The 26,792-nt window shown below is 45.2% G+C and overlaps 1 protein-coding gene across 2 annotated transcripts in view; it reads left to right on the forward strand.

The window, feature by feature from the left end:
- cutlet (chromosome transmission fidelity protein 18 homolog) overlaps positions 1-17,741 on the forward strand; it is a 95,740-nt gene extending 77,999 nt beyond the window's left edge. Inside the window, exons 21-22 of one of the 2 annotated variants that reach the window (XM_077650245.1) lie at positions 323-380; positions 17,425-17,741. In XM_077650245.1, the coding sequence (XP_077506371.1) occupies positions 323-380; positions 17,425-17,534 (168 nt within the window). In that variant the 3' untranslated portion in view covers positions 17,535-17,741. Of the gene's footprint in view, positions 1-322; positions 381-8,776; positions 8,956-17,424 lie in introns of those variants that run through there. The other variant, XM_077650244.1, reaches the window with a different exon arrangement.
- The last annotated feature ends 9,051 nt before the right edge of the window (positions 17,742-26,792 follow it).

Genomic DNA, 26,792 nt, shown 5'->3' on the forward strand with positions numbered 1-26,792 from the left:
GGATGCCGGTTCTGCGCATTGACATAGCAGCTGCTCAAGGCCAGCACCAAGAACGATGCGACGGAGCCACGCAGCAAAAATGCTACGACATTGTAGCATGCCTGATATCTCGTTTGTCTCGCCTTTATTTATGGTGCGATGCTTTGGTTTCGATTTTTAGTCGACCCCCCCCCCCCCCCCCACTTCGGATTTTCAAATTTTGAAAAATAGGTTGACTTACAATCGTGTAAATACAGTAGTATGTTGTATTGCAAAAGCCGTGTTGTGTGTGCATGGTGATCGATGACATTGGTCTCATTTTTAAAAATAATTTTTTGTGCAGCCATCTATGGATTTCTTTGGTCGTGTGATTCAAAAACCAACTGTGACTGCAGTGGCAGGTGAGTCCTTCACGTCTTGGCTTGTCTGCTGCATTGCCCTTTTCATTTCTTTGCAATGAGTGGAGTGTAGGGTACAAACACAGGTATGAACATGAAAAGACCAGGAAGAGAAAATGTACATGTACAAATGCCCACAAAAGTTTTTGGAAGACAAAAATTGACACAAAGCCTAATTACTGCGCAGCGCAAGCATGCAGCCATGATCTGAAGGGTGTGCTTTTGTAGTTCGTTGCGTGACCTGCACAATGCATTCCTCATAGCTTGGCTGCACTTATAGCTAGCAAAGAAATGGACATTTTTCGTGATTTTGGCATTCCAAAAACTTTTATGGGGACCTGTATGCTCAATCGATTTTTTAGGCACTGAAACCTCGGACATGCTTAACTTTTAAAACTTTATGGGAGCAGAGCTGGCACACACCTTATTGGGTCAATGGGCTCATCTACTTTATTGATGAAAGAAAAGATGGAAAAACAGCACAGAAACATAGGACGAAGAAAGAACATGATGACACAACTCACTGTGAGTTGTTTAAACATATTGTCACGTTGGCGTTAAGTGGCCGAGATGTCACGTTGGAGTTAAGCGGCCAAGAGTCTGCAGCGGCGTAGCCCTGGACGAGCTCTTCTTCTTCTTCTTGATAGGCGCACGAGCGCTGGCGTCAATATTTTTGTTTTTCCGTTTTGAATTTAAGATTTCTACAGTTCAGTTCATTTTCTGACTGTATCTGTGATAATTTCACAAAGCAATGGCGGTGCTCAGTCGATCAAGAAGGCATAAGGATCAAACTGGGGCACTGAGGACAAATTGATGCTGGCCTGTATCAATCCAATACCGTGGTCAAATCACAAGGTGACTACTCTCTCCAGAAATGGAGCTTTTACAAGGTAGATAAGACCAAAACAATGAAATTCAGGTATCGCCACGATTGGCACTTTTCACAAGCAAACAGCGGTGACGCTGAGACAGTGTTTTGCGCGCGGATCCCTGAGGTCAAGCTGCGTACACCACCATCCACCCTGAGGCGGTGATCACAGAATCCCTTTCGGTCTTGATCTGAGGAATTTGAACCGATTTGAAATTTGTAAATCCAATTTCTTCAGCAGTGAATGCAACTTTTGCTGCTGGACAAAGATCGTCAAAGCAAGGTTGTGTCGTAGGATTGATCTTTACTGAGACCAGTAATTGTATGAAGCTGTCCTGAGTGTCCCTTTAAAAGAAAAATGCTTGTGGGCGGTGATAGCGACACATGCATTCAGCAGTCGTCAGAATCCAAATCACTCTCGGCTGCACTCTAAGTAGCCTTCTAGTGGACTTTGACAAGTGTGGCTAATCATAAGCCGGCGGCTTATAACAAGTCCAGCTCATTGTGTGTTTTCTGGTACTTTGTGTCCAGTTTAAGTCTAGTAGGGTTCGCCCAGCACCTTCTTTTTACTTTTGCCAGCAGATGCTGGAAAGGGTACTGAAAAGATGCTGTTTTTTCTTTTTGCCTGAACTTCAAAGCTTATCACTGCGCACAACAACATGGCAGAACACAAAGAGCGGTTGTGCCATGGATTGCAGTGACAGCGATGAAGAGTATTCTGTATATTTGTTGTTCTTTGAGTGAAGAATAAGACTAAGTAGAATCCCCCTGTAGTAAAGTGACTCGGACCAGAAAAAATCTTTACTATATCAGGGTCTTTACTATATCAGTTGCTGGTGATAACATGGCTCTGAGGATGCTCTCTGGTAATTCATTGGCTACTTATTAAACACAGTGATGTTTCATGAAAGAAACGCTCACAAATACCTTCCATCCTGCTCTTATTGTCCCTTTATGTGATAATTATTTTTTGGGTTATCGCATTTCATGTTATCATGTTTTCGATTTTATTTACGTCTTGAGGAAGTACCGCATTTCCACAAATACAGTATGCCGCTAGGAATATAACGCGAGTTTGGTTTCATGTGAAAACAGAAGTTTTGCGTGAACACGGCGTAATTTTTCGCAGTCTCAGCGTCTTTTAAGAGGCAATGATTAAATGCGCAACATAGTCGAGGCACGGTGATATCGCTCAGGCAGTGCCGCCGAGTCTCCGTTTCTTGAAGCCGCTTCCCTGTGCTTCGCGCTGCCGTGCTGCGAATGTTCGCCGTTTTCTTCCCTTCAATGCACTTTTACCGTCTTTCCGTCTTCAGTGACCCGCGCCTCCTTCTTTCTGTTATACGTAGTGGCACAGGCAGGAGCTTATTGGTTTACGTTTTTTTTTTTTTTATGGCAGCTCCACCATACTTTTTGTGTTCATAGCCCGCTTTACTTTTTCTTTTTTTTTTTTTTCGTACGCGCTGCGCGCACTTCCCCTTACGACCTCAAGGACTTTAAGAAGTTGGCTTCTCCTCACAGCTTTCAGGCTTGGTGGTGAAGCTATCTCAAAGAGCACCGTTTTATCGTCTTTGGTATGCATTTACCTCCGAATATCGGCCTCGCGCATACCGCGTTGTCATCATTCTGCGGGAGGTACGTCGCCACGGCTAGACACTCTCCACTATAGCCGTTTTATTTGGAAAAAAAATCTTTACTATAACCGAAAAAAAAAGTACAGTCTGTGGGAGGTGAAATGGGACTTTACTATATCCGAGTTTACTATAGCGGGGTTCTATTCTATAGTGGTGACTTACCGTAAAAACCGGAATATAGGTCGAACTTTTTTTCAAAAAACCATGGTGAAAAGTCGACCCCCGTCTTATGTACCGGTCATTGGCGGAAAAAATACGGAAGTCTTGCAACAATGGGTGGCTGAAGTCAACAGCCTCCATCACCATCGCCATCAGCAGCAGTGCTGCCATTTTGCGTTTTAGTAGATGCAAAGCGGAAGCTAACGGCAATTTACCGTCGCCTTCGAGAAAAACACGATTGAGTACGAGGAAGCTCACGGGAACCTGGCGGTACAGCGCGAATTTGGAGTATCCGAAAAGAGCATTCAGTACTGGCGAAGGCAGAAGCTGCGTATTACAACTTGCAGCAACCAGAAGAAAACATTTCGTGGGCAGACCGTAGTGTATCGAGAATAGGAAGGAAACGTTGCGCTGCGAGCAAGATCGCTGCCTGTGACTGCCGAATGCATCCGCGTGAAAGCGGCAGAGATCGCGCGTGCCTCTAGACTCACGAGGGCGCAATTCAAAGGCTCGCCATCCTGGTTGTGGCGATTCATGAAGAGGAGGGCTTTGCTCTACGGCGCCGTACTTGCCTGTGCCAGAAACAAACACGCGGGCCGATTGGTGCGCGATATTGTTAAAAAATTTGCCGGGTGTACATACAAGCTGCATTTAAATGAAATTAAATACTGTCACCATTGTCCAACCTCTCGAGTCGCATTTGTTTCAAAGTAAGGATGTCTTTCGGTACTTTTCCCATTGAAAAAAGATCTTTTTCATTTTTAGAATTGGTTAGTTAGGGGGTCGACCTATATTCCGGTCCAACCTATAGTCCGGTTTTTACGTAGGCCCCTAGACTAAGGCTTCTAACTTCCTGCAGCAGAAACTTTGAATTCTACGAATTGAGAACAGATAATTCGCGAAATTCTGTGGGAGTAGGCCTGTGGGAATATTCGGTCATGTGGTTTTAGTTCAGCATATCTCTTCCGGGATGACACTGTGGCGCGCGCGCAACCAAATCCCTGACTTTACGCCATGGGCCTGCACTCCCATGTGTATGCCAGAGCTGGTCTGCGCATGCTCAATGCTACAGACGCGAGCAGGCAGAAGTGTGGCGCCAAGATCTGTACCTGCCTGGTGTCTGCAGCCATGCTACCTGCGATGAGCACACACCATAACTGGCACGGCGCCGTGCATCAGTAGAGAGATTTAGCGTAGCACAATCCGCTTCTGCGTGCCGCCAGTGCACACACGCTGATTGGTCCTGTTGAAGCACGCGTGCAAACAGCTAACTGGTTCTTGGTGCCTTGTGGCGTCCTCAGGGTGATCTGCGTGCGTGGAGTGGCTCCCCGCGGAAACGGATCGTAATAGCGGCCACAGATGGCACTGTGCTAAATCCCTCTAATCGGAAAATGCGCGGCTCCCTTGAATTCCACAGAATGAATCTGACCTGACTGCAGGTGCCGCAGCCGCTCTTCTGCGTGTGAAATTCACAAATCAAGCTCGACGGTGCGAGCATGAGGCTCATGGAGATGGGTGCCCCTTTCCGACACCTAACTTGGGATGGCGCTGGGCATGTCACGAAGTTGTCGCTTAAAAGTAACAGCTGTACAACGGCACAATCGCCATTAAGACCAGCAATGGGAGTCGCATAGATAGGTCTCACACTCCACAAATGCGTCGGCCCCGCATGTAAGTCGACTCCCTCAATTTTCAATGGCAATTTTTGCAGGACGTCTACACAGCTTCAATGCATTCTGTTCCTTGTTTTCATGTAATGATCTTGCGTGTTAGAAAAATACATGATTTTGAAAAATGCCTATTGTGCTATTGAACAACCTTTTCTATGTGCCAGAAGTATTCAAAATATTTGCTTCGAATTTATTTGAAGAAAATCACTATTGTCTTCAAACCAAAATACCACTATTTGCTCATGCTTACACAGGAGACATCAAACAGTGCTTCAGAATGTGCCTTGCATTCTAGTTGGAACCAAGGTATGAATATAGTGTGATTTCATTTTGTCTTTTTCCCGTGCGTTTCAAGGTAGCTATAGCGACCTTTGCCACTAGGCTGAAAAGCGGCTAGGAAAAGGGAGCTTTTTAATGACCTTGCGGCAAAGTGTTTGGCATGCAAGTGCAGAGGAGAAGGTGCCTATGGATATGGAAAGGAGGAGCTGCAGTTTATTGAGAAAGAGAAGGCACTGAAAGAAAAAAAATGGCCCGTCTGGGGATTCAAGATGACTGGAAACTTTCCAAAAGAGGCATCTAAAATAACACGAACAAGCTTGAATATACCTAGTAGGGGCTGTCACAGGTGATCATGATTGTTTCATGTAGCAAACAAAGTGATAAGACCGCATGCTGGAGAATATCAACGTGGAACATAAACAGTAGATGTAACAAAGCTTTGCAGCAATGTAGAGAACCTATTATTTGGGTCATGTTGCTGTACAGTGCAACTAGTTTGGCCATTTAACTGATGTCGTAATGTGTGAAGTTCTTAATTTATGAGTACAGTTGCTGACCAATTTTTCGAACTCCAGTAAGTTGGACTTGCACGAAATTTCAGGCATCATTGAGGTGCCGCTTGCGCCACATAGGAACATGTACTATCGCGCTCAATATGACTTGCAACACACGGCCGCATGGCCGGAGCGCTTACCGGAAGCATGGTGGGGCCTGCAAGCGGCGCGCTTGAAAACGACAGGGAAAGGATTTTGCTGTTCCAGCAGTGACCCTTTTGCTCTGTGCCTTCTGGTCTTTAAAGAAGTATAGCGTTATCGCATCGCTAACGCTAATGCGGCGACATTTTATGTGACAATGCAAGGCGCATGTCACAGTTGATCTCAGATTGTGTAGACCAGACGGTGCGGGGGATGCAGCTGACTGGTGGAACACCAGAATCCTTTTCACTTTATGTTTTCAAACCAGCCGCTTGTTGGCACCACCGTGCGTCCAGAAAGCGCTGCGGCCACACGCTCATGTGTTGCAAGTCATATTGAGCGCAATAGTACATAATCGCTGCCGATGTTTCGGACTTAATGTCCAAAAATTCAATTTTCCACAGTAAAATGGATGCCGTCAAGGCTGTGTGTAGTGCAGGATTCAATTTTTCAACCTAACATAGATGCAGGTGAGCATCACTGTCACAAGCTGCTTACTCTTCACCGTAGTGAATGGTCACCTTGAATTCAAACGAGTTAATTGGACAAATTGGCTTGGCTTGACAATCTTAAATTTTTGTAGTTGTCACTTGACTTATTGGCATATCCTTCGTTCCCATCGATGTGGCTTCTGAGCAAGAGCATGGTAAAGAGCGTTTAAGCCTGGGCACATGATCTTCATGATAATGGGACAGTGGCAGCGCTTGCTGCAGCTCAGATGCTCCACCACCCATGATGCAGGTGGGATGGGAAAAAATATTCCACCACATTTGCGCGCTAGGGTAGCAGGGCTGTGTACAGAGTCACATGTGGGCTCGCCCAGTTTTCATCGGCCAAAATAGTCATATGGCCAATGAAAGACTCCTCAGCACAGCAGTGGCTTTTTAACACGAGAGCATTAAAGGCCCCGTTCACCAGAAAATTTAATGTTGGAGTTGTTGGCATCGGTGTTGTCGTTGTAAGCATAAAATCACGGTCATGGCACTGGCAGGTGGTCCACAGAAAGCAACCTCGGAGGCAGGTGGGCCACCTAGGTTACATGACCTTGCAGCATCATCACAGCCTGCCCACCGTCACAGGTGCCAGTTCAATTAATGATTGGTCACTCGGGAAAAGCAACCTGGGTCGCACAAGTCCCGTTGTTGGCTGCACCTGCCATCTCAGGGCAGTGGCGCATCGCTTAACCGCTTCACCACTCCAACCAGGAGTGATCTATGAATATAAAGTAAAGAGTGACCTTCTGCGTATATGAGAATTAACCCATTGCACTATCGCGTCACCCGTAAGGCGGGACTTAAGTGTCCTCTCCAATTTTTGTTTTCTGTGTCAGCAGATTCTGGCTTTTTGGCGCAAATACGTATGTCGGTGGTAAAACTTCCCCCAGTCATCTTCCCCGCCGTTGCATCGCTTGAAAAAGCACCCCATTTGGGCTGCGTTTAAAAGACGTGCACACTTTCTTTTCTTTTTCCTTGGCTTGGCTCAGCCAGTTTAGTGGTGTGGCCCATGCCATCATCACCACGTGGCTGGATAAGGCTGAACCCTTTAAATTGGATAGCTGCTCATGCCACCCAGCAGTGACTCATAATATATTTTGTACTTAAACTGGAGATGGGGAACACTCTTCTTCAGCTTTAGCATGAGCCATTTCATGACCTCCTTCAAAGTGCAGACGAAATTTCGCTCTTGCTTTGATTTTAGCCACTAATCAGATAACCTCCCTTTGGTTATTTGTACCCATTTAAAACCTATTTTTCCTCCACTGGCCTTAATCTCTGATGTTTTGAATAAATCAGCCTTGTTTCTTTGAACTGTAAGGTGAAGCCCTTTACAGAAAAGGGTCAAGTGTTCAGCGATTTCCTCTCTGCACACACACGACATAATGTGCCCGTCTCTTGGTACTTGGCTTGATATGTTTTAGTCCATAATACTCCCATCGTTGCTTTTAACAACAAAGAGCTTTCCCTGGAATTATTGTAGATATTGTTACATGGCCGTAGGCGACAATGACGCAAGAACGACCTGTGCGCAGTGCACAGGCCGAGAGCACAGGGCCCGTACAGAGCGCCCAAGCCCGGAGCACGCGCACCTCCGAGACACTTCGTTCACCTCGTCTTCACCAAGAATATCCGTTGCACGGCCCCCGGTCGCAAAAACACCGTCTCGGTGTAGATTAGGCCGTGTCAAGGGATGGCGAGAGGTAGGGCTTGAGGCGAGAGACGTGGACAACGTCACGCTGAAGTGCATGGGAAGTGGTTTCCGGGAAGGCCAGGGTGATCTCGTAGGTGACAGCTGTTATCTGACAAAGCACACAGTATGGGCCAACATATTGGGACAGAAGCTTTTTGGAAAGCCCGTTGTGGCGAGATGGCAACCAAAACAAGACAAGGGCACCAGAGGAGAAAGAGACCATGCGATGGCGGCGGTCGTAGTAGTCCTGCTGAGAAGCCTGCATGGCTAGTAGTTGGGATTACGCCAGTCGGCGGTCATGATCGGCCCGGGAAATTGCGTCGTGTACGTATTCAGAAGGCGGAGAAATAGGTGTCGGAAGCAGAGTGTCAAATGGTAATTGGGGCTCGCGGCCGTAGAACGGTGAGTAACCGGCAGTGTGATGACAGGAGGAGCTGTATGCAAAAGTCACATATGGAAGGGCAGTTTTATATTGTTGCGTGGCGGCCAGCCGAAGAAGGAGACACGATGATCGATGGCAATGAGATGATTTAATGGCTGCTGGCCTAGCGCGAGCGCTCCTGCCCGCGCCACTGCACAGTTCGTCGTCGTCTTCGTCACACTACCCGGGGCCACCGAGCGATCGTCCCGATCGGTGACAAAGAGACGCGCGGGACGGAGTGCTCGCGCTAGGCCCTGAGCCATTAAATCATATCTTCATTCAGTCATCATGTCGTGCTTTCCTTGGCTTGCCACCACGTAACATTTGGTGTGAGGTGCCGGGTACTCATCGTCATCCTAGTCCCCGGAGCATCTCCGCCTTCTGCTCGCCTTCGTCGTCGGCCGAGGGGACCTGGGCTCCGCCGCCCGGCCCAACCCCAGCTCGAACTGACCAGAACCGACCAGCCGCTTTCCCCCGCCCCGTCCCCAGCCCCGACCACAAGACACGACGACCAGGACCTGACGTACGATGACCCGACTACGACCCGAACCAGGACGGCACCCCCGCCCAGGCTGTGCGGCGATCCCTCAACCCTTGACCTTCGGCTGTGGGTGACCGACCGCTGGACCTGAAGCTCCGGGGGCAACCGTCCACCAGATCATCTCCTTCATCTTGGTGGCAAGCCTTTCATCTTCTTCTATCTTTCCTGATCATCCTCATCGTCACCTCATCATTCGTAACTCAAGCAATCGATCGGGACGATCGCTCGGAGGACCGGGGTCATGTTATGAAGACGAAGAAGAGGGCAGTGGCGCGGGACGGAGCGCTCGCGCTAGGCCCTGAGCCATTAAATCATATCTTCATTCAGTCATCATGTTGTGCTTTCCTTGGCTTGCCACCTCGTAACAATATCTTCAGTCACAGTATCCGTTGCAAATTTTTTTCTTTGGCAATTTCCTGCTTGAACGTTCTGTATGTTCTCAGTACTGATTTTATCTGCATCTCTATTTTTCACAGACCCTCTGTGTTTTTTTAACCTTTTTCTTAACCAATAATTGTTGGTTCCCCTCCCCATTTTCTGTCCAAAGATTCGCTTGACACTTTCTAGTTTTCTTTCTTTTTTTGTGTCTATATTTCTCTTGTACAAGTAACTGAAAACTTTACTAGCCCACTGCTTTTACCCCTACTGGCCCCTACCAGCCCACTGCTTTTTTTTCTCTCAAGCACTGCTTTAATTCTATCTTGCTGCTAGCTTGCTCAAACCTCTGGTCTCATGCACCGGACTACATTGCCGAAAGTCACACTAGGATTCATTACCTCTTTTCAAATCCCTCTTGCCACTTCGTACCTATTGTAATTTCCCAGTGCCTTATTTTTCATAACAGCTGCATTCCTACTACCTTTAGTGTTACATATTTTTCATGCTTTGTTAGATACTCAGCACCATTATTTATCCACACCCCAGAATACTTGTACATATCCACTACCTCCAGTGTGACATTCTGTATCCTTTGCTCACCACCCTCATTATCATTAAAAGTCATGAGTACTGATTTTCTGTAACTGAACTTCGGATCTAGTCTATCTTTCTCAATGTCGCAGATGTCCATCAACCCCTGCAAAGTCATCAGCCTGTTAGTAATATATCATCCACGTGCATCAGTCCTGGTGATGACTTTTCAATCCTTCCTTCTTACTTGAAAAAAGAGAGGTTGAAGCCATGTCTGCGGCTGTCTAGTTTGGTCTTTGATCCTTGCAAGGTACAGCACGAACAACAAAGGTGATTGAGGACATTCCTGTCTACACTCCCGCTGTATCTCTATAGGCTGTGATACATTTTTCTCCCATTTTACAAGCACCTTGTTACTTTTGTACTCCATCTTCCACATCTAATGCACCCAGTATGACCCACAAATCGTCTTGGAATTACTGTCATAGGCTTCCTTGATATTCAGAAATTAGGGGTGTGCGAATATTGAAATTTTCGAATACGAATCGAATACGAATATGAAGAAAAAATGGCTTCGAATATCGAATATCTGTTCAGTACAAAAAAAATTTCAGAAAACGATGAGCAAGCAAACATTGTTGCCCTTATTTTCTTTTTTTTTTTTCAAAATAGTGTATGGTCTTTGCAACTAAAATAAAAAAACAAGACTGCCTCAGTACCATATAAAAATACAATGTGCACAGAAATGTATACTACTTGATTAGACAGCATAACAGTATCCAAACTATAATGAGGTCATGGAAAACAATATCCCGAAAATGACAAGACTGGCAACAAAAAAATAACATGATGACTATTAAACCTCGTTCATTCGGAGTTCGAGGGACCGGAAGAAATGCCCAGTTCATCCGAAGGCCTCTGTTAATAATATTGCCCCCCCCCCCCCCCCCGGAAAAAAAAAAATGCTACCGAAAATGCTGAAGATGCAGTAAGGCCTTATGAGGCGGCTTCGTCGCGTTAACACCTGTAAGCCTGTGACGAGCCACCCATTTTGGAGTGCTGGAAGAACAACACAAATGCAAGCAAGGGGCCGGGGGAACACACACTGGCGTCGGAGCAGCGAGGCGGTTTCTAAAAAGGAAAAAGAAATAAGCCGCGCGGAGCTGGCATTGGACTATCGGCGAATGCGCGGCCCGACATTTGAACTTGCCGCGGAGCAGCGGTGAAGCTCAGAAACCGAAACTACGCAGCCAGGCAATTTTTTTGCCCTAGCGACAGAGGCTTTCCGATTGTTGCCACGCCTGCCGTTACGCCCGCTAAAGAGGTGTGCAGGTTACAATGCACCATGCAATAGGCGAGATTTTGACAGGATCGCTTGCCCTATTGTGACTACTCGACACGCCCCTTCAGGAGGCTCCCGCGGCATTCCGTAAGCAGGCTTTCCCGCATAGCGTAGTTTACAAAACGGGATGGCGGAGGTCACGCTCGAAGAGCTTTGAAGGCGACAGGACGCATTCTTCGGATGTGGGCATTGAATATGTAACGTATTACCGAAGGATTAAAAAAAAGACCTGATTTCGCGTTGCGATTGCTATTGCTCGAAGCGAGCTGTCGGCCATCTTGTTCGCAGCACGGGTGATATGTGGGAAAGCCCACTTGGGGAAATTCTCACAAGGTGAAGCCTTGCGGCGTCGGGATGCGGTCGGTCCGCGTGGTAAACGACGGAGAAGGAAGCGGATAGGACCTCTGTATTGTTTTCCTGGAATTTTTAACTCGATTATCGGCTAATTTGCCTAGATATTGTGGTTTTGCCACAGTCGAATTTATGAAAGTATGCACAGTATACGATCACTGGCGAGTAATCGGGAATTTTTGAATATTCGGAAATTCACGAATATCAATTTTCGAATACGAATCGAATATCAAACATATTCGATTCGTATTCAGAATTTCGAATATTTGCACACCCCTACCAGAAATGCTTTCCATAGGGGCCTGTGTTCCTTTTATCCTATTTCAATACACTGCGTCAGTGAGAACAGATTGTCCTTTAACTGGCTTTGTTTGCAGAAACCATTTTATAGCTACCCTAGCACCCTCTCCTTCTCCACCCATGCCTGCAGTTTGTCCTTTATATCTGTATCACCACCCTGTTAACCACGGCGTTCACTGTTATGGGACAGTGGTTGTTTATATATGTCAGCTTTGTCCCCCTTTCCCTTATATATTATGCCCATCTGGCTTAGTCTCTATTTACGGGGGCTTTACCATCTATTATCATTTTGCTCACTACCTCTCTTAATGTTTGCTTAGATTTTGGTCCACTTTCTTTATTAACATAATTGGAATATCATCAGGGCCTGTTGACATGCTATTAGGAACCCTCTTCTCTGCCGCTCTCTTTTACCACATGAAACTGTGCTTGAAATTGGGCTCATTTTTACTGATGATTTTTTTCGTTGCCTTATTTTATTGATGGAGCCATGGAAAAACCGGTTAGCAACTGGCTGAGACCAAATTGAGTGGAAAGACACAGAATGTGGGTGGTGAATAAAAGTAATCTGCAGTTTCTTTTTGCACTGTTGGCTTGTGGAGAGGGTTATCAAAGTCCTCTCCACAAACTGCAGGCATGGCATGCAGTCTAGTGGAGCAATTTTTTTTGGGGGTGGGGGGTTTAGTGTGCTTAGGTTATTATGGGGCGGGATGACCAGACTTGTGAGCCTTCAGAACACAGCCTGAAAGTGGGACGCGGTGTTTTGGACTGGGTTACATGTTCTGCATCTTTGGCTGTGCCAGGAGTGTAAATTTCCACTATTTCTCAGAAAATTCTACCTTTTCTTTTTTTCTGGAATGTTTGAAAATTTTGTACATTTTGTAGCATTCAGCATGTAAAAGCTGAATTTATGCTTTTTCTTTGCTGTTTTCTTCATTGTAAAGCAAGCAAACTGTCTCTGGCGGGGGCACCTCAGGCAAGAAGCTTTTGAGTCTGTAGCACTTCATGTTCGGTCTGAATGGAGCAGGCAATCTGCTGTGTTGTTTGGCAGTCAGCACGGATGCTGGGGCTATCGGAAGACAGCTCATTAGGAGGACTGAAGTCGATGAAGGGCATTGGGTGAGACTTTGACGGTCTGGGAAAACCAAGGCCTGGTGACAGGAAGGAGCAGTGCTCAACAGAAACCAGCAGAGAGGCAGGAGCAAGGACCACAGCAGTAGGGCATTGATGCTAGGTGGCAGCCTTGAGAAAAAAGTAGCTTGTTGTCAGGCCAGCCAATCAATGGCACATACAAGCGAGATGGCAGCAGCAAGCTCAGTGGCACCACAGGGTTGACCTTAAGTTTGCATCAAAGGGTGGGCCCCTTCTATTTCCCTTAGTCTAAGTCTGGACAGAGAGATGAGGAGAACAAGGGCAATGGGTCAGACAGGTGGCAGTGTTACTGCTGGTGGAGGCAGTTCAACCAGACCAGATGCTTTGGAGGTCCAGCAGAGAGCTGATAAATTGCAAGCTCAACTGCAACTAATTCAGGAGTGCTGTTGGCTGGCTGAATTGCAGATTAAGCTCATCTGGTTTAATGAGCAAAGGTGCATTCGGCAAAGCTTTAGTGTTGAACAGTTCCAGTGAGCGCTGTCCTACCGTTTCTCAAGATTGCTTGCGGCAACACTTTCAAAGCTCCTGACTGACTGCCGTCGAGGTTCCTGTTTGGTTTAAGGCAGGGGGGAAGGGGGAGGGTACATTTGAAGCATCTGAAATTCCAAAAGGACAGTGAAGGCAAACTGTCCTTGCACTTGTAGTGGAGGAAATTCAACCTCTGTGAATGCTTTGGCTGCCATCTCAGCACAGAAATTATGGGGAAGGGAAACAAGCAGTGCTGGAGGAATTGAAGCTTCTTGTGGTAAAGCTCCTCAGCAGGTTTCAGGGATCAAAAAGCAAAAAAAAAAGGAAACTGTTGAGTACAGGCCGCACATAATGCGACTTCACAGCTAATTGTGCTTTGTCATCAATGTGTGTGGTGTTAGCGCTTTTGAGGAGGTGCTAGAACCAGTGGTGGAGCAGCTGAGAAACAGTTTATCGGAGGCCGCTCTAAAAGACGTAAGGTTTCAGGAAGGAGATGGGATGTAAAAGGCAGCTGCATGGCCAGACTTCTACAAAACTTAAAGGATGCGAAAGAGAAAAGCAGTGTGGGTGAGAATTGAGCACGAAAGAACTGACACCTCAGGTGCAGATTCAAGGCAGCATGTGAAGCAGCTGCCCATATACATCCCATACATATGGCAGGCACCAGGGACAAGGCCACAGTTGAGTGGTTGCTTCTCATGCAAAGCTGTCGGGCACCACAAAGCAAACTGCCCAAACTCTAAAGGATGGAATGCAGATGCAGCAGAAGCGCAAATGAAAGGTGCAAAAGAGAGTGCTTGTGAAGTATTTCATGTAAAACAACAAAATGGCATGTCTTTGCTAGAAGCATGGAGTGATGCTAAGTCACGAAAAAAGAATTTCTCTAGTAGATTGGTTCCTTTACCATAGGACCGCACAGTGATGTGGTTAGTGCCTCTGTAGTGCTGCCGTGAGGAAGTTCTATGACTGACACAAAAATCAATCTGTTGTGTGTGTATTTGGGAGTCCATAAGACTAAGGATTAAGCTGAGTTTTGTTGACCAGCCGTGAAAGATAAGGTCAGGTAGTGGAGTAACTGTTGTCACTGTTGCGAAACCATGTTAGATTTGCTTCGTGCAATGGGCCCATACAACTTCTGGTAAGGCTACAGCAAAGGAATGTTGATGTTAGGCTGTAGCAGTCAGCACCTGGGAGGGACCATAAGTACACAGTGTGCATTACTGCCCTGTGCTTGAGCTTGCATGTCAGCTCTCTTTCATTGCTAAAGCTGTCTGCGAAGCCCTCCTTGTGGCTTCTGGTAAGGCAGGCATTCCTGAGGTTGTACAGTCGAGCATGGATATATCGAACCCGGATATTTCAAATTATTGGATACATTCAACACACAGATTATCCTCTTGAAAATTTTGTGTAAAAGTATTGGAAAGTAGTGCAGTATATTGAACACCAATTTTGCTGGTCATTCCTTATATCGAACGGCGTGCCACATCTCTGCAAGTGGCGCTTCTCCTAATGGCGCCCTTCAGTCACTTTTTGCGCGTGTTGATGAATAAGCAGCGTGGCCTTGGGTGCCTGATGGCAGTGCTAGTGCTGTGAAACTGCGTGTCGAGGTGAACGTGGAGTGTGCTTGAGGGTGGCCTTCTGTCTCTTGTAATTATTTTCGCACCACATCACTCATGCAGTAAAGCCAAGCCTATCCATGGCTCTTGCATGGCGTGCTTCACTCCAGAAGGTGTTGCAGAAACCAGTCTTAACTTTAATAAATGAATAATCTAATTATAATGTACTGGCAACAGAATTTGACATCGTATGATAGAGAGCGGCTAGTTCTAAAGCACTGCCCGCTGCGAGCAATGCGCTGCCATTGCGCCAATGAGCGGCACATCGCTGCAAGAAGCACATCACAGGTGTGGGTGAAATGTGTTCTTGCCTATAGGTTATAGCCAAGCTTGTCTATTGCAATTTTTTATTGAATTATTGATATATCGAACTATTTTGCGATCCCCTTCAAGTTCGTTATATCGGGGTTTGACTGTATTGTCAGATGGCAGCAAAAACTTCGCTGCGAACCTAATGAAAAAGTTTTTGCGAGATTGGGTTGCTGCGAGAATCTTGACAGTGGTTTCCTCGAAAAGTAACGAAGCCATCAAACTGGGAAAAAAAATCATATAAAAACATATAAACAACATTTAAACATTTTTATGTTATCATTCAGGAGGATGGCAGGGACAGGGATAAGTTTGTCCCTTTCCTGTTTTGTAAAATTGTAAATTTTGGGGTTTAACATTCTGAAGTGACCATGGGCTATGAGTGACGCTGTAGTGGATGGCTCCGGACTAATTTAGACCACATGGGATTTTTTTTAAAGGGACACTGAGCACAAATTGTATCGATAGGGTACCATCAAAGAGACCATTCCCACTGAAAACGGAGCTGTCCATCACCAGTCGATTTCGCAAATATGCATGCGTTGACACCGATCTTTGGGCACATATCCCAGAGGGCACACTACACCACCATTCTCTTTAAAACGGTGGCAACACGTCCTTTTCAGCAAGGCATCATGAGCTTGAATCGACTGGTGGGAAAGTTTTCAATTTTCTCAGTGATAATGTATCCTTTGCTACCAGACAGCCCTGAACACAGCTAGAAGGAGCCAGAGAATAAATTTTTATTGAGAACAGCAATTAGATGGAGTGGTCCTCGATGCCCCTTTAGCATATGCTGACATTGTACAGCGTACTGGGTGGGGGGGGGGGGGGGGGGTGCCTTCTTGCGTTTCGCTTCCATCGAAACGCAGCCGCGATGGGTCTTGCTTGTTATGGACATATAGGTAAGTTACCCACAATTTGAAGGGGTAGCTTCTTTTGAGATGCTTCAAGGAGGGCAACATGCCAGCCTTCTGAGCATACTTGAGGATAGATGCACAGGTAGGACTGTGTGTTGAGTGCATCAAGGAGCTGAAAGACCATATAAAATGGGTAGCTGAGGTCACAGAAGGAGTCAGCTCTAGGCAGCAGAACACACGCACTATACAGATCTCGAATTGAGTAACGGCAAAAGGCGTCTAGAGAAGTGAGGCTGTCTTAGTTATATTCTAGTGACTAGCACCTGGGCAAGATGTCCTTGAAATGGAAGAGACCAGGCAACGTAGTTGAAAAGTGCTGTGGTCATTCGTGCCTCCTGTTAAGTAAAACACCTATATTTTACCCGCCACGCTGGCTTGGCTGCTGTGGGTTCCACCTGCTAAGCCCAAGGTGCAGGATCGAAGCTCAGCTGCTGCAGCTGCATTTAAAGGCGGTGAATTGCAAAAATGTCCATGTGCTGTGCAATGTCAGTGTATATTAAAGGACTCCAGGTGTTCGAAATTAATCCACAGCCCTCCACTGCAGTGTCTATCATAGCATATGTGTAGCCTTGGGATATTCAACTGTGCATAACGCACCACACTAGTACTGTATAATCTTGTGTATGGGCCACCACCCCCTGTTGTGGACTAGATAATTGAGAAAAATATACGGTTGTGCATTTTCTTTTTGTATGGGCCGCACCTTCAGAATTCATGCCTGAATTTAAAAAACAAAGTGCAGCCCTTACGCGAGTTTGTACGGTATGTCTCCGCTGTGATATTACGCACCTGGCCACTATGCATGCATATCTGGCACCTAGCTGGTCCAGTATACGTCTATGCTAATGCGTCTTCACGGTGCGAAAAATTGTTACTATACTTTCTATGAGGCTCTGCTTTATACTCAGTGCTTCATGTCATCACGCCAAGCTGTACCAGCTGAGGGCTAAAGCCTCCAAGCGGCCGACAGCAGCACGCAGCGAGAGAAGCAGCCTTGAAAATCTGGTTACTTTCATAGGAACTGTGGAGAATCATCTGGCGCCTTAGTTTGGCAATGACAAAAATAGTGGAGAAAGCTAATGGACAAATCGTAATGTGGTACATTATATGTTACTTGACTAAGCTGCAGGTTGTGTTGCTGTCTTGATTTTTTTTACTTTAAGGGGTTGGGGGGGGGGGGTCAAGTTTTATTTACTAAGTACAGTGGCTAAGTGCTCGTTTCTTTTCAGAGACTTCCAGTGTTGGCAAAGTGAGTTCATCACCACAAGTCTGGTACCAGTTCAAGGAAGGGTTCAGCAACGCCGTGCGAAGAACAGTACGCATCAAGGATCTGCTGTAGTCTTCACATGGTCATTTTTCTACTAGCAAACGTGTGTGAACGTTTGTGTGGCCTTTGAAGTTTGGTCATTTGTGCATTTCCAGGTGAAAGAAAGCACTGTTTGTAATTTAAAAATAGATTTGGGACATATGGCCTACTATGCCTTTTTAAGGTTTCTCCAGTTTTTGGACTGATAGCTGTATCTAATAAATGGTCTTGAAAATGGGACTTTTGTATGCCTATCTTATAGTTGCATGTACTTTCGCGTGGTTCTTCTACTCCTTGTGGTTTGTTTTGCAACAAGTCATCATTATTTTTTGTCATCCACTCCTTGTGGTCGATTAAACATATTTATGTACTGTCTACTGTCGATAGTAGATTTTGTGGGTGATAAAAAACTCTGACGCTACTGCTGCAAAGAATATGCATCACGGTGAAGCATCTTAGCTCAATTGGGTTACAAGGAACACTTAAGAATTCTCATTAAACAAGGCCATCTAACACCTTAAGCATACAAGGTATAGTACTATACCACCCGTTTGTTAAAGCACATGTTAAGAGCCTATGAAATTGGTTTGAAAGTGGCTATCAGATTCATGCATTATGTAGAGTAAATGCCATTGAGTGTGCATGCCTCATAAAAGTCCTCAAAAGCGAGCCAGCCGCCGCGGTGGCTGAGTGATTATAGTGCTCGGCTGCTGGCGCGAATGACGCGGGTTTGATCCCGGCCGCGGCGGTCGAATTTCGATGGAGGCGGAATTCTAGAGGCCCGTGTACTGTGCGATGTCAGTGCCTGTTAAAGAACCCCAGGTGGTCGAAATTCCCTGAGCCCTTCATTACGGCGTCTCTCATAGCCTGAGTCGCTTTGGGACGTTAAACCCCCATAAACCAAACCAAAAGCGAGGCGATAATTTGCAAATAACCTTTAAAAATTCCCATTCCCGCACCTCATGGTGACCACCAGTGCCAGTGTTTTGCGTGAATCCTGCCTTGTGGGGACATTTGCCTTCATGGCGTCAGTTGTGAGTGGGCTGTAATTGGCTTGCCAAAAACGGCAAGAACATTTGTAGACGAAGGAGGCAAGGACTCTGCCAGCTGGGGATGATGCCACATCACTCCCTTCCAGTCTGCATTCTATTCTAAAGCTCAGAAGAGTGAGTGGCCAAAAAAAAATTAAGTCGAGCCCTGGGGGTGTAACAGGGTCTCAGTCTGTATTCCTCATTTTTTTCTGGCTCCCTCCAGTGTATGAGTTTGGAGAGAAAAGGAAGGTGATGGTTTTAGCCTCCGATATCTCTGGTACTATATAGGCTAGATCGAAAAGTTTTGTGGGAGGATGATGGATTTTTCCAATATCAGTCTTTCGCTTGTCTTACCCTCAGCGCAGACCCTTACAGGAATCCTTCAAGACCAATTTTCTCAACAACCACTACACATAGCTAATTCAGGTTTGTTTTATTTCATTGCATTTTCTCTTTTAACAACTAGAAGTATTACTTTGTAGGAAGTATTCATAGCTTTGTCATTTTTTCCCTTAAACTGTAATTTTTTGCTGTCTTTTGTAGGATAAAACTCCTCTAGAAAAAGAAAACAATTGCATAATTGTGTGCCATTCTGGTTCTGTAGATTTGCAACTGATCGTATTTAAAGATGGCAAAAAAATCTGTCTTCTAAATTTTCATGTTTTTTAATAATGGGTCAAATGTAGCAAAAATCACATTGAGATATTAAAGTTCGGAAAAAGAACATGTTGGCTTGAATGTTTTGCCAAAAACGATGTGCACTGAAACATATCGTAGTAGCCACCAGCCATGTGGTCAGTGGCAACGACAAGTTTTCATTTATCTGCTTGTTGCTTTGCTTCTGTGGCGCCCTTTGTGATATGTTCTGCATCTTTCTTGGCAAAGTGCTCCTAGCGACAATCCATCTGTACCAGCTATATCAGAGTATAGGGCTGCACGAATATCTGAAATGCCTTTGACATAATAACTCTGGCCACACTGCCATCATGAAATGCGATATCTGTGCCTGCAGTGGCAATTAGGAGGTGTATATTGTGTGGAAAGCATTCTTTGGTGCACACTCCCTGATGACATGGTTGAAGAGCTCGTTGGTATTTTGGGTTTGCCCATGGGAACATTTTTTTAGAATCTCTTGCTGAGCTTGTTAATAGAAAACATGCTTTATGGCGTGAAGAGCAGACGTGGGGACATGGGGAGTATTCTTTGTGCACAAAAGGCTAGCATCATCTGGCCCCTGTAAGCAAACAAAACGTGTAACTGTTCTGAACAGAACCTGTAACAGGGATCACTGTCAGTGGCCAACGTATGGAAATACAGATAGTGGATAGTGGCCGAAATGGCATTACACATGTTTTCTAGATCAATAATAAGGTAGAGAAAACTTTAAAATAAAGTTTAAAAAGTTGCCAAGAAGTGTTTAAGTACAGTTTCCAAATGGTAAGCGCTTGCAGAAAAATTAAGGAAAAATAGAGGCAATCTATGCCGTATTCTAGTCGGGGATCTGGAGCAGCCCTCTGAATCCGTGAACGAAAAAGATGCCTAGAGAGTCTAGGGTTCATACCATCGGGGTCCAATCATAACTCGGAATCTGAATCCAAATCGCCCATTGAAACACACTGTTTGGTTTCATGGAGCTAGGAAACTTGCTCTCATTGCCGATTGGAATTCACCATTAGTCACCATGCAGATCTGCATATAGACCTCCTGCATGTTTGCAAACAAACGAGGTGGCGCTCCAGTCGCTAGCGGGCTCCGCGGTAGGCAAAAGACCAGGGAGTGGTGTCGCAGAGAGGTGTTGAGCGCGGGTTTTCAAGGCTTGCAGGCACGTTTTCAGTTTCTGCCAATCACAGCAATGGTTGATGCTTTCAACTTAGTAATTTCTCGAAGTACACGAGCTCGTGTTGTCCACGTGCGGCGTATTCAGAGAAATAGTTCGCCAGTGTGTATTGTATATATGGTTAGTAGTAAACAGAAAGCGTTTCTGCCGTTGATTTCTACGCTCATCATTGGATAAAATAGGAAGTTTTTGACACTCTGCTCTAGCCAAAATGATTTTACTTCGGTACAGTAGTGAGAGAAGTGCTGGCGTTGTTTCGGCGGAGCAGATGTGCGCTCACCGTCTGCTGACATAGTATATGTGTTGCGCTGTGCGAAAAGTGGGGACAGCGTCGTGTCCCCATTCTCCTCTGCCTCGCTTATGCGCTGTTTTTAGCTGGTGGATCATGCACCGGCCAGGCCGACTTCTCTCTCCCCTTGTTAAACTGGTCGATTTGGTGAAAATTTTTGATTTCTGGTATTATTTTCTTTCTTAGCCCTGGAGTATTCTGTTTCGTGATGAAAAATTACAGCAAAATATTCAGTAGAAATTTATAAATTGCACTTTCTAGATGTGTGGTCGTCTAAAATTGTGAGGTCATTTCTTTGAGGCTTTCTTTGAGTTCAGTGCCGCACTTCTTTCACCAAAGCGCAAGCGAAGAGGCCAAAAACGAGGGAATAAACAATGTTCGTTTTCTGACCTTTCACATTTTCTGCGATTAGCATCACTCGTACCTTCGTAATTTCGTAACGCATGAAAATAGAATGATTCTATTTGTTGCAAACGATTCCTGAAACATTGAGGAGTGTAATAGATCTCTCGATTTTTTTCTTACACGTGCAGTACTATGTTAGTTATATTTGTAAGAAATGTTTTCATGTAACTATGCATGCATAAGTACATGATCATCTAAAAAAAAGAACTAATAGCGTCATCATACAGAGCAGGACTTTGTGAACATGCTGGCATAAAAAAATTTGCGCACTTTCTACTCAATTATTTAAGTCCTTGGGGTGACTTGACGAGGGTGTTAATTATAATTACCCAAGAACTGCACCAGGTATAGCTACAAATAAAACACATTACTGAAACTAGCGTAGCAATTTCATATTTGCACCAAATTTAGTTACATATCGCATGCATAAATAACGAAAATACTTTTCATTGCTGCGTCCCCTCTCAATCTTGTCACGTGTCTGTTAGTAGCACGCCTGCGGCTGCTTCTTTCAAAACAAGCTTCGCGATCATGGACTACATCATGAAATATGACACATGCATGATGCAATGAAAAAGCATGTGGCTTTTAGCACACTTGAAGTACGCTATTCTAAGCATGCCAATGTGACCCTGCAAGATTGACACAACTTAAGACTTCTTTCTACTTGAATCAAATAATTACGTCGGTCATATTAAAAACAATTTCAAGTAAATATTAAATGCCATAAAACACGACATTAAAACATGCTGTGCTATTAACAAACGAACTCATTCCTTGGGGGTGAGTGAACCTGCCGGCACCCCGTGCACACCAGCTCTAGGTTATAAATACGTGTGCAGCTACATATGTGCTTTTTTTCGTTGTGCAGTTATAAGCGCACTATGCTGATGTTCAGGTGAATGGACGCAGTAACTTGCATGCTATTAAGTTCATTGAGTGGCAGTGCCGATCGACTCCCAGACTTCGCACTTTAATACCCCAGCCCATTGCCTGTTAACCAGTTTCCTAATGCGGTATTTATCTGTGAGAAACCTATCGAGGCTAATTTAAATGTCCTTTTATGCTACTACGCGGATCCAGCAGTGACGCAGCTGGACAATACATGCTGCTTCTGCAGTGCGCAGGCATGACGCAGCCGCCGGCAGCTGCGGTAGGCACGGGCAGGTGGGACCTGCTTTGCCTACCATGCGAAAGTCGCTGCTAACATCAGCGCCACTGCATCTTCGTGACATTGCGGGGTGGAGGAGTTCTATAGTGAGGACAGCTTTAAATCTCACTCAACAAGTGCCCGCTAGAGAAGCAACAAAGCATTACAATACAGACAACTTATATGTTGAACTTACATGCACACTTTCAAATAATACCACGTGCTCATGCTTATCCCTCTGCGGCACAGCGTCTATGGTTCAAAATTTTCAAACTTTTTTTCAAAGTATCTAGAGCAGTTTTCATGAAGTCAGTGATGCCGGCTACATTTGAAATCCTTGTTGGACAGAATGACAGTGAAGCAGTCATCGACATCAAAAGATCTGAGATTCAAAATTTTCTTTCTCATTTAAACTCCGTAGAACCTGACATTCAGTTCGCGCTAGAGGCGGAACAAGAAAACTCCCTGCCGTTTTTGGACGTCCTCGTGTCCCGAAACCACAATACCCTTCAATTCTCCATATGCCACAAACCAACTCACTCAGGCCGGTATCTCCACTTCTCTGCGAACCATCCGACAGTCCATAAAGCATCAGTGGTGAAGACGCTGTTCGGAAGAGTTGAGACACACTGCAGCACAGAACTTGACAGAAAAAAAGAACAACGCAAGGTATTCAAAGAATTCATTATGAACAGCTACCCAAAAGACTCTATTAAAAAAACTATTCGACGTCAAAAACACAACATTCGCCAAGAAATCAATGCACAAAGACCAACGGCACCACCAAAATACGTCACTTTACCTTATGTCGGAGGTGTCAGCGAAACCACCTCCCGAATCCTGAAAAAAGGGGGTCTCCAGGTTGCGCACAAGCCCACAAACACTGTTGCGCTTTGCCTACCTGTTCCCAAAGACCGGCCGCAGAGAGAAAGAGCCCGAGGCATTGTCTACAAAATTCCTTGCGCCGACTGCGACGCAAGCTACATCGGCGGAACCAAAAGTTTCAAAGAATTCTGCAACATAAAAACAGCGTCCGCAACTTCACAAGAGAGCGCGATCCAGTAGCCGAACATTCCAAGGACTCAGACCATAGAATCAACTTCGAAGAAACCTGCATCCTCGGAACCGAAACAAATTACCACAAAACGCTCCTTCTGGAATCCTAGCACATCCAAACCACCCCGAACAACATCAACCGCACAAAAGGAAACCTGCCCCCAGTATATGCCCAGGGACTTCGCTCTTCAATTCAACGAAAAAAAGTCGTCATTTACCGCCTCTCTGCAGTGCGACAACGTGACTAACAGCCTTAACCCCCCTCCCCCACGTCTTTTGCATCACAGCTGTTGTTCCTTTGACCCCCTCCATACTTAAAGGACGCTAGCTACTGCCCTCAGTCACCCCTGATGAAGGAGCCGAGTCGGCTTCGAAACATTGGGTTAAAATTAAAATTTTTGGTTGGAGATATGCAATTTATTATAAGTCGTCAAACCCAACCAGACAGGCAAATCTGTCAAAATGTTTAGTTTTCAGTGTGTCTAGAAAGTATTGTCTGGTGCTGTAACTTTTTCTTCTCTCGCGCAGTGGAATGTTTTAATAAAGGACACAGTTGCTGAGTTTTCATTGTGGAAACTGCTTTGGATAAGGAAAATAATTAATTGGGCATAAATGTGTTTTTTTTTTTTTCAAGAACAAGACTGCAGTTCCATGCGCATGGAAGTGTGCGGCATGCGTGAGTTCCTAGTTTTTGAGTCATTCATGCTATTGTGGTTAAATAGAGGGTTCTTATTATGCACACACATATTTTCAGATTTTTCTTGATTATAGAACACAACTTGTGTCTGGAAGGGTTATATATTCACTCGATATCCACAGGTGTTAGTGAAGGTGGGAACAGGGAAAAAACAAAGATTTATCATTAAATTTTAGCAACATTTATGTAATTTGTAGCAGGCAAAATACAAGAGATGTAGCTAAAAAATTGTTAGTTGAAGAATGTCAATATCACATGTAAACAATGGAAAAAAGCTCTCATTTGAACTGCAAAAAGTTATCTGCTGGAACCAGCAGGTCCCAGTTCAAAACTAGAAGCACCCAGTTGGGACCAGCAGATCCTTACACAAAACTGTTGCCCTACTGGGACCATATATGCCAACAGAAAACCAGAAGGCTTCCTTCTGGGACCAGTAGATCCTAGCACAAAACCAGTTAGTGCCTTACTAAAATCATTTCATCAAGCAGCAGACCAGAAGGTTTTCTGCTGGTTCCAGATGAGCCGTTATGTTACTGCGGGACTCAGCCATGTAGAGTCGTGCCTTGTTAGTTAAGGACACTTAGGTTCCCGAGCAAAATTGTCCATAAAGGGAGTGTTCCGTAACAACGAATCGTGAAGAAAAACAAAAGGAAATATTCAGAAAAAAAAAACCTTTATGATTAGACTGCTTCTCTGCATAGTGGCGGGCAGTGAAGCGGAAATCAGGCAATCTTGGAAGCTTCAGATACATTGTGCGAATCGCCTTTATTTAGAATCATGTGGTGGAGGTATTCACATATGTGGAGTGCCTAGTGGTCCATAAGACGCGTGATGGTGCCTATTGGTTTGATGAAGTATCTCCTACTATACGACTGTTTGTATCCCAACTGTACTCACTCGGCTGACAGCTGCTGAGTGTGGTTTTCAACGTAGCAGACAGAAAAATTTTTTTTGCAGCCATTCATGCAATATGGCAGATAGTAAGGTGTATAGACTGGGCACCTTGAGACTGTAACGCACCAAACCACACATGCACTCATGCATGCACAAACAAACTGACAAACAAACAAAAGGCCACAACCATTATTTCAGTATTTGCACCTTTTCACTGCCTTTTGCTGGTGTTCTGCACTCGGAATACAAAGGGCGGAACATCTGGCAGAGGCACTGGGGATTTTGTTCACATCGATGCCCTTATTAACGGAACAATAATACATGTGTCCCAATGGTCTCCATACGTTTTCTCCCTGTCCACTGTCCAGACAACAGTTTTCATTAACGAGGCAAAAATATATTGGAAAAGCTTGGTCCGCGGAGAAGTTGTCCATATTAACGGGGGCTGTGTTAACGAAGCACGACTGTAGTCCTACATAAGATGTATCCAGAGCAGTATAGGGATACATGTCCGTGGTGCGGGGCAACACCCACGTTATATCATATCACATGGGAATGTACACACAATGTAGCGTTCCGAAATAATAAAGACCCAAATGCGGAGCAGTGGGAGGACCGGCTAACCAGCAGCCAGCTTAAGGTCCAAAGGGACCTAGTGAGCCACGCATGCCGGATGGCCAGGGACAGTGGTGCCTTGGACTAGGGGCGCCAACCACGCTCAGCCTGGAAGACATCGGCAGTCTCCGGGCACGCAACCAAACCTCGCAATTGGAACAATAAAGTTTACTCTCTCTCTCTCTCAAAGAAGTGAGGGCACATCTCTCATCAAGGGGATCTGCGAGCCATGCTCGCACCCGACAAGTAACACACGACCAGCAATCGCAGCCAAAATATCAGTTTATCCTGGGCAACAGAGTAAGACACAAATGAACACAAATGGAGCGACAATGCCAGACAAGCACTAGTATGGTGCTGTCCTAACATCTGAGTTCCTCATAACGTTATTACAGATGAAATACTGCAACACTTGCTACAGAAAACACTTCTCTAATCTCAGCTCAACGCAATGCAGTTGATAAGGCTTCTGGCAGAGCAGCCACAAATGCAGGTTATAAAAGAAGGACACTTGAGGTTGCTCAAAATGAAACAACGTGATTCCAAAACGCTCCACTAAACAGTGTCACTCAACTCCGAGCTGAACGCGATGCAGTAAGTGACTGGGCTGTGTGCATTTTCAGGCACAATAGGCAATTTTTAGACCTGTTACTTTTGCTATTTAAATTCTACTGCTGTGTCTTTCGATGTGTCTTTCGAAGAATTTTTCATCCAAAAGCAAGGCATATGTATAGGGTCCTCAGTAGCGCCTATCTTGTGCGAAATGTTTCTAGCCTCATTCGATCGGCAACTTGAAGGCAGCTTGTGTAACAAGGCAGTCTCTTGTATCTTTAGGTGCGTGGATGACTATCTAGTGCTTATTGATGTACCGGCAGGGTGTGGACCCAGATACTGTTATCACGAAAATCCTGAGTGATTTTAATTCTATGTCGACAGCTCTAAAATTTACGCATGAAAGAGCACACAGTAATTGTCTTCAGTTTCTTGATCTGCAACTTTCCTTCACCTACAAGCACGTGTGTTGGATGTATCAACCACGGTCAAAAAGTCACTTTTGGCCTATGATAGTTCCCACTCCAAGTTAGTTAAGCGTGGCATATTGTCCCTCTGCATAAGATCAGCCCTAGACAAATCTTGTCCGCATAAGATAGGTGAAAGCTTCCAATGCCAGATTGGAAGAATTCTGTCAGCAGGCTACCCAGCGCATTTGATTGCCAGCGTGTCTGAAGGTCTTCTTCAAAAAATGAAGAATCCAGGTGACAAACGAGAGTTTCAAAAGAAACCTTTGCAGGTCATACCCTACCTGTATGGTTTTTC

This window comes from Amblyomma americanum, chromosome 1 (genome assembly GCF_052857255.1).
Source record: "Amblyomma americanum isolate KBUSLIRL-KWMA chromosome 1, ASM5285725v1, whole genome shotgun sequence".
NCBI lineage: Eukaryota > Metazoa > Arthropoda > Arachnida > Ixodida > Ixodidae > Amblyomma > Amblyomma americanum.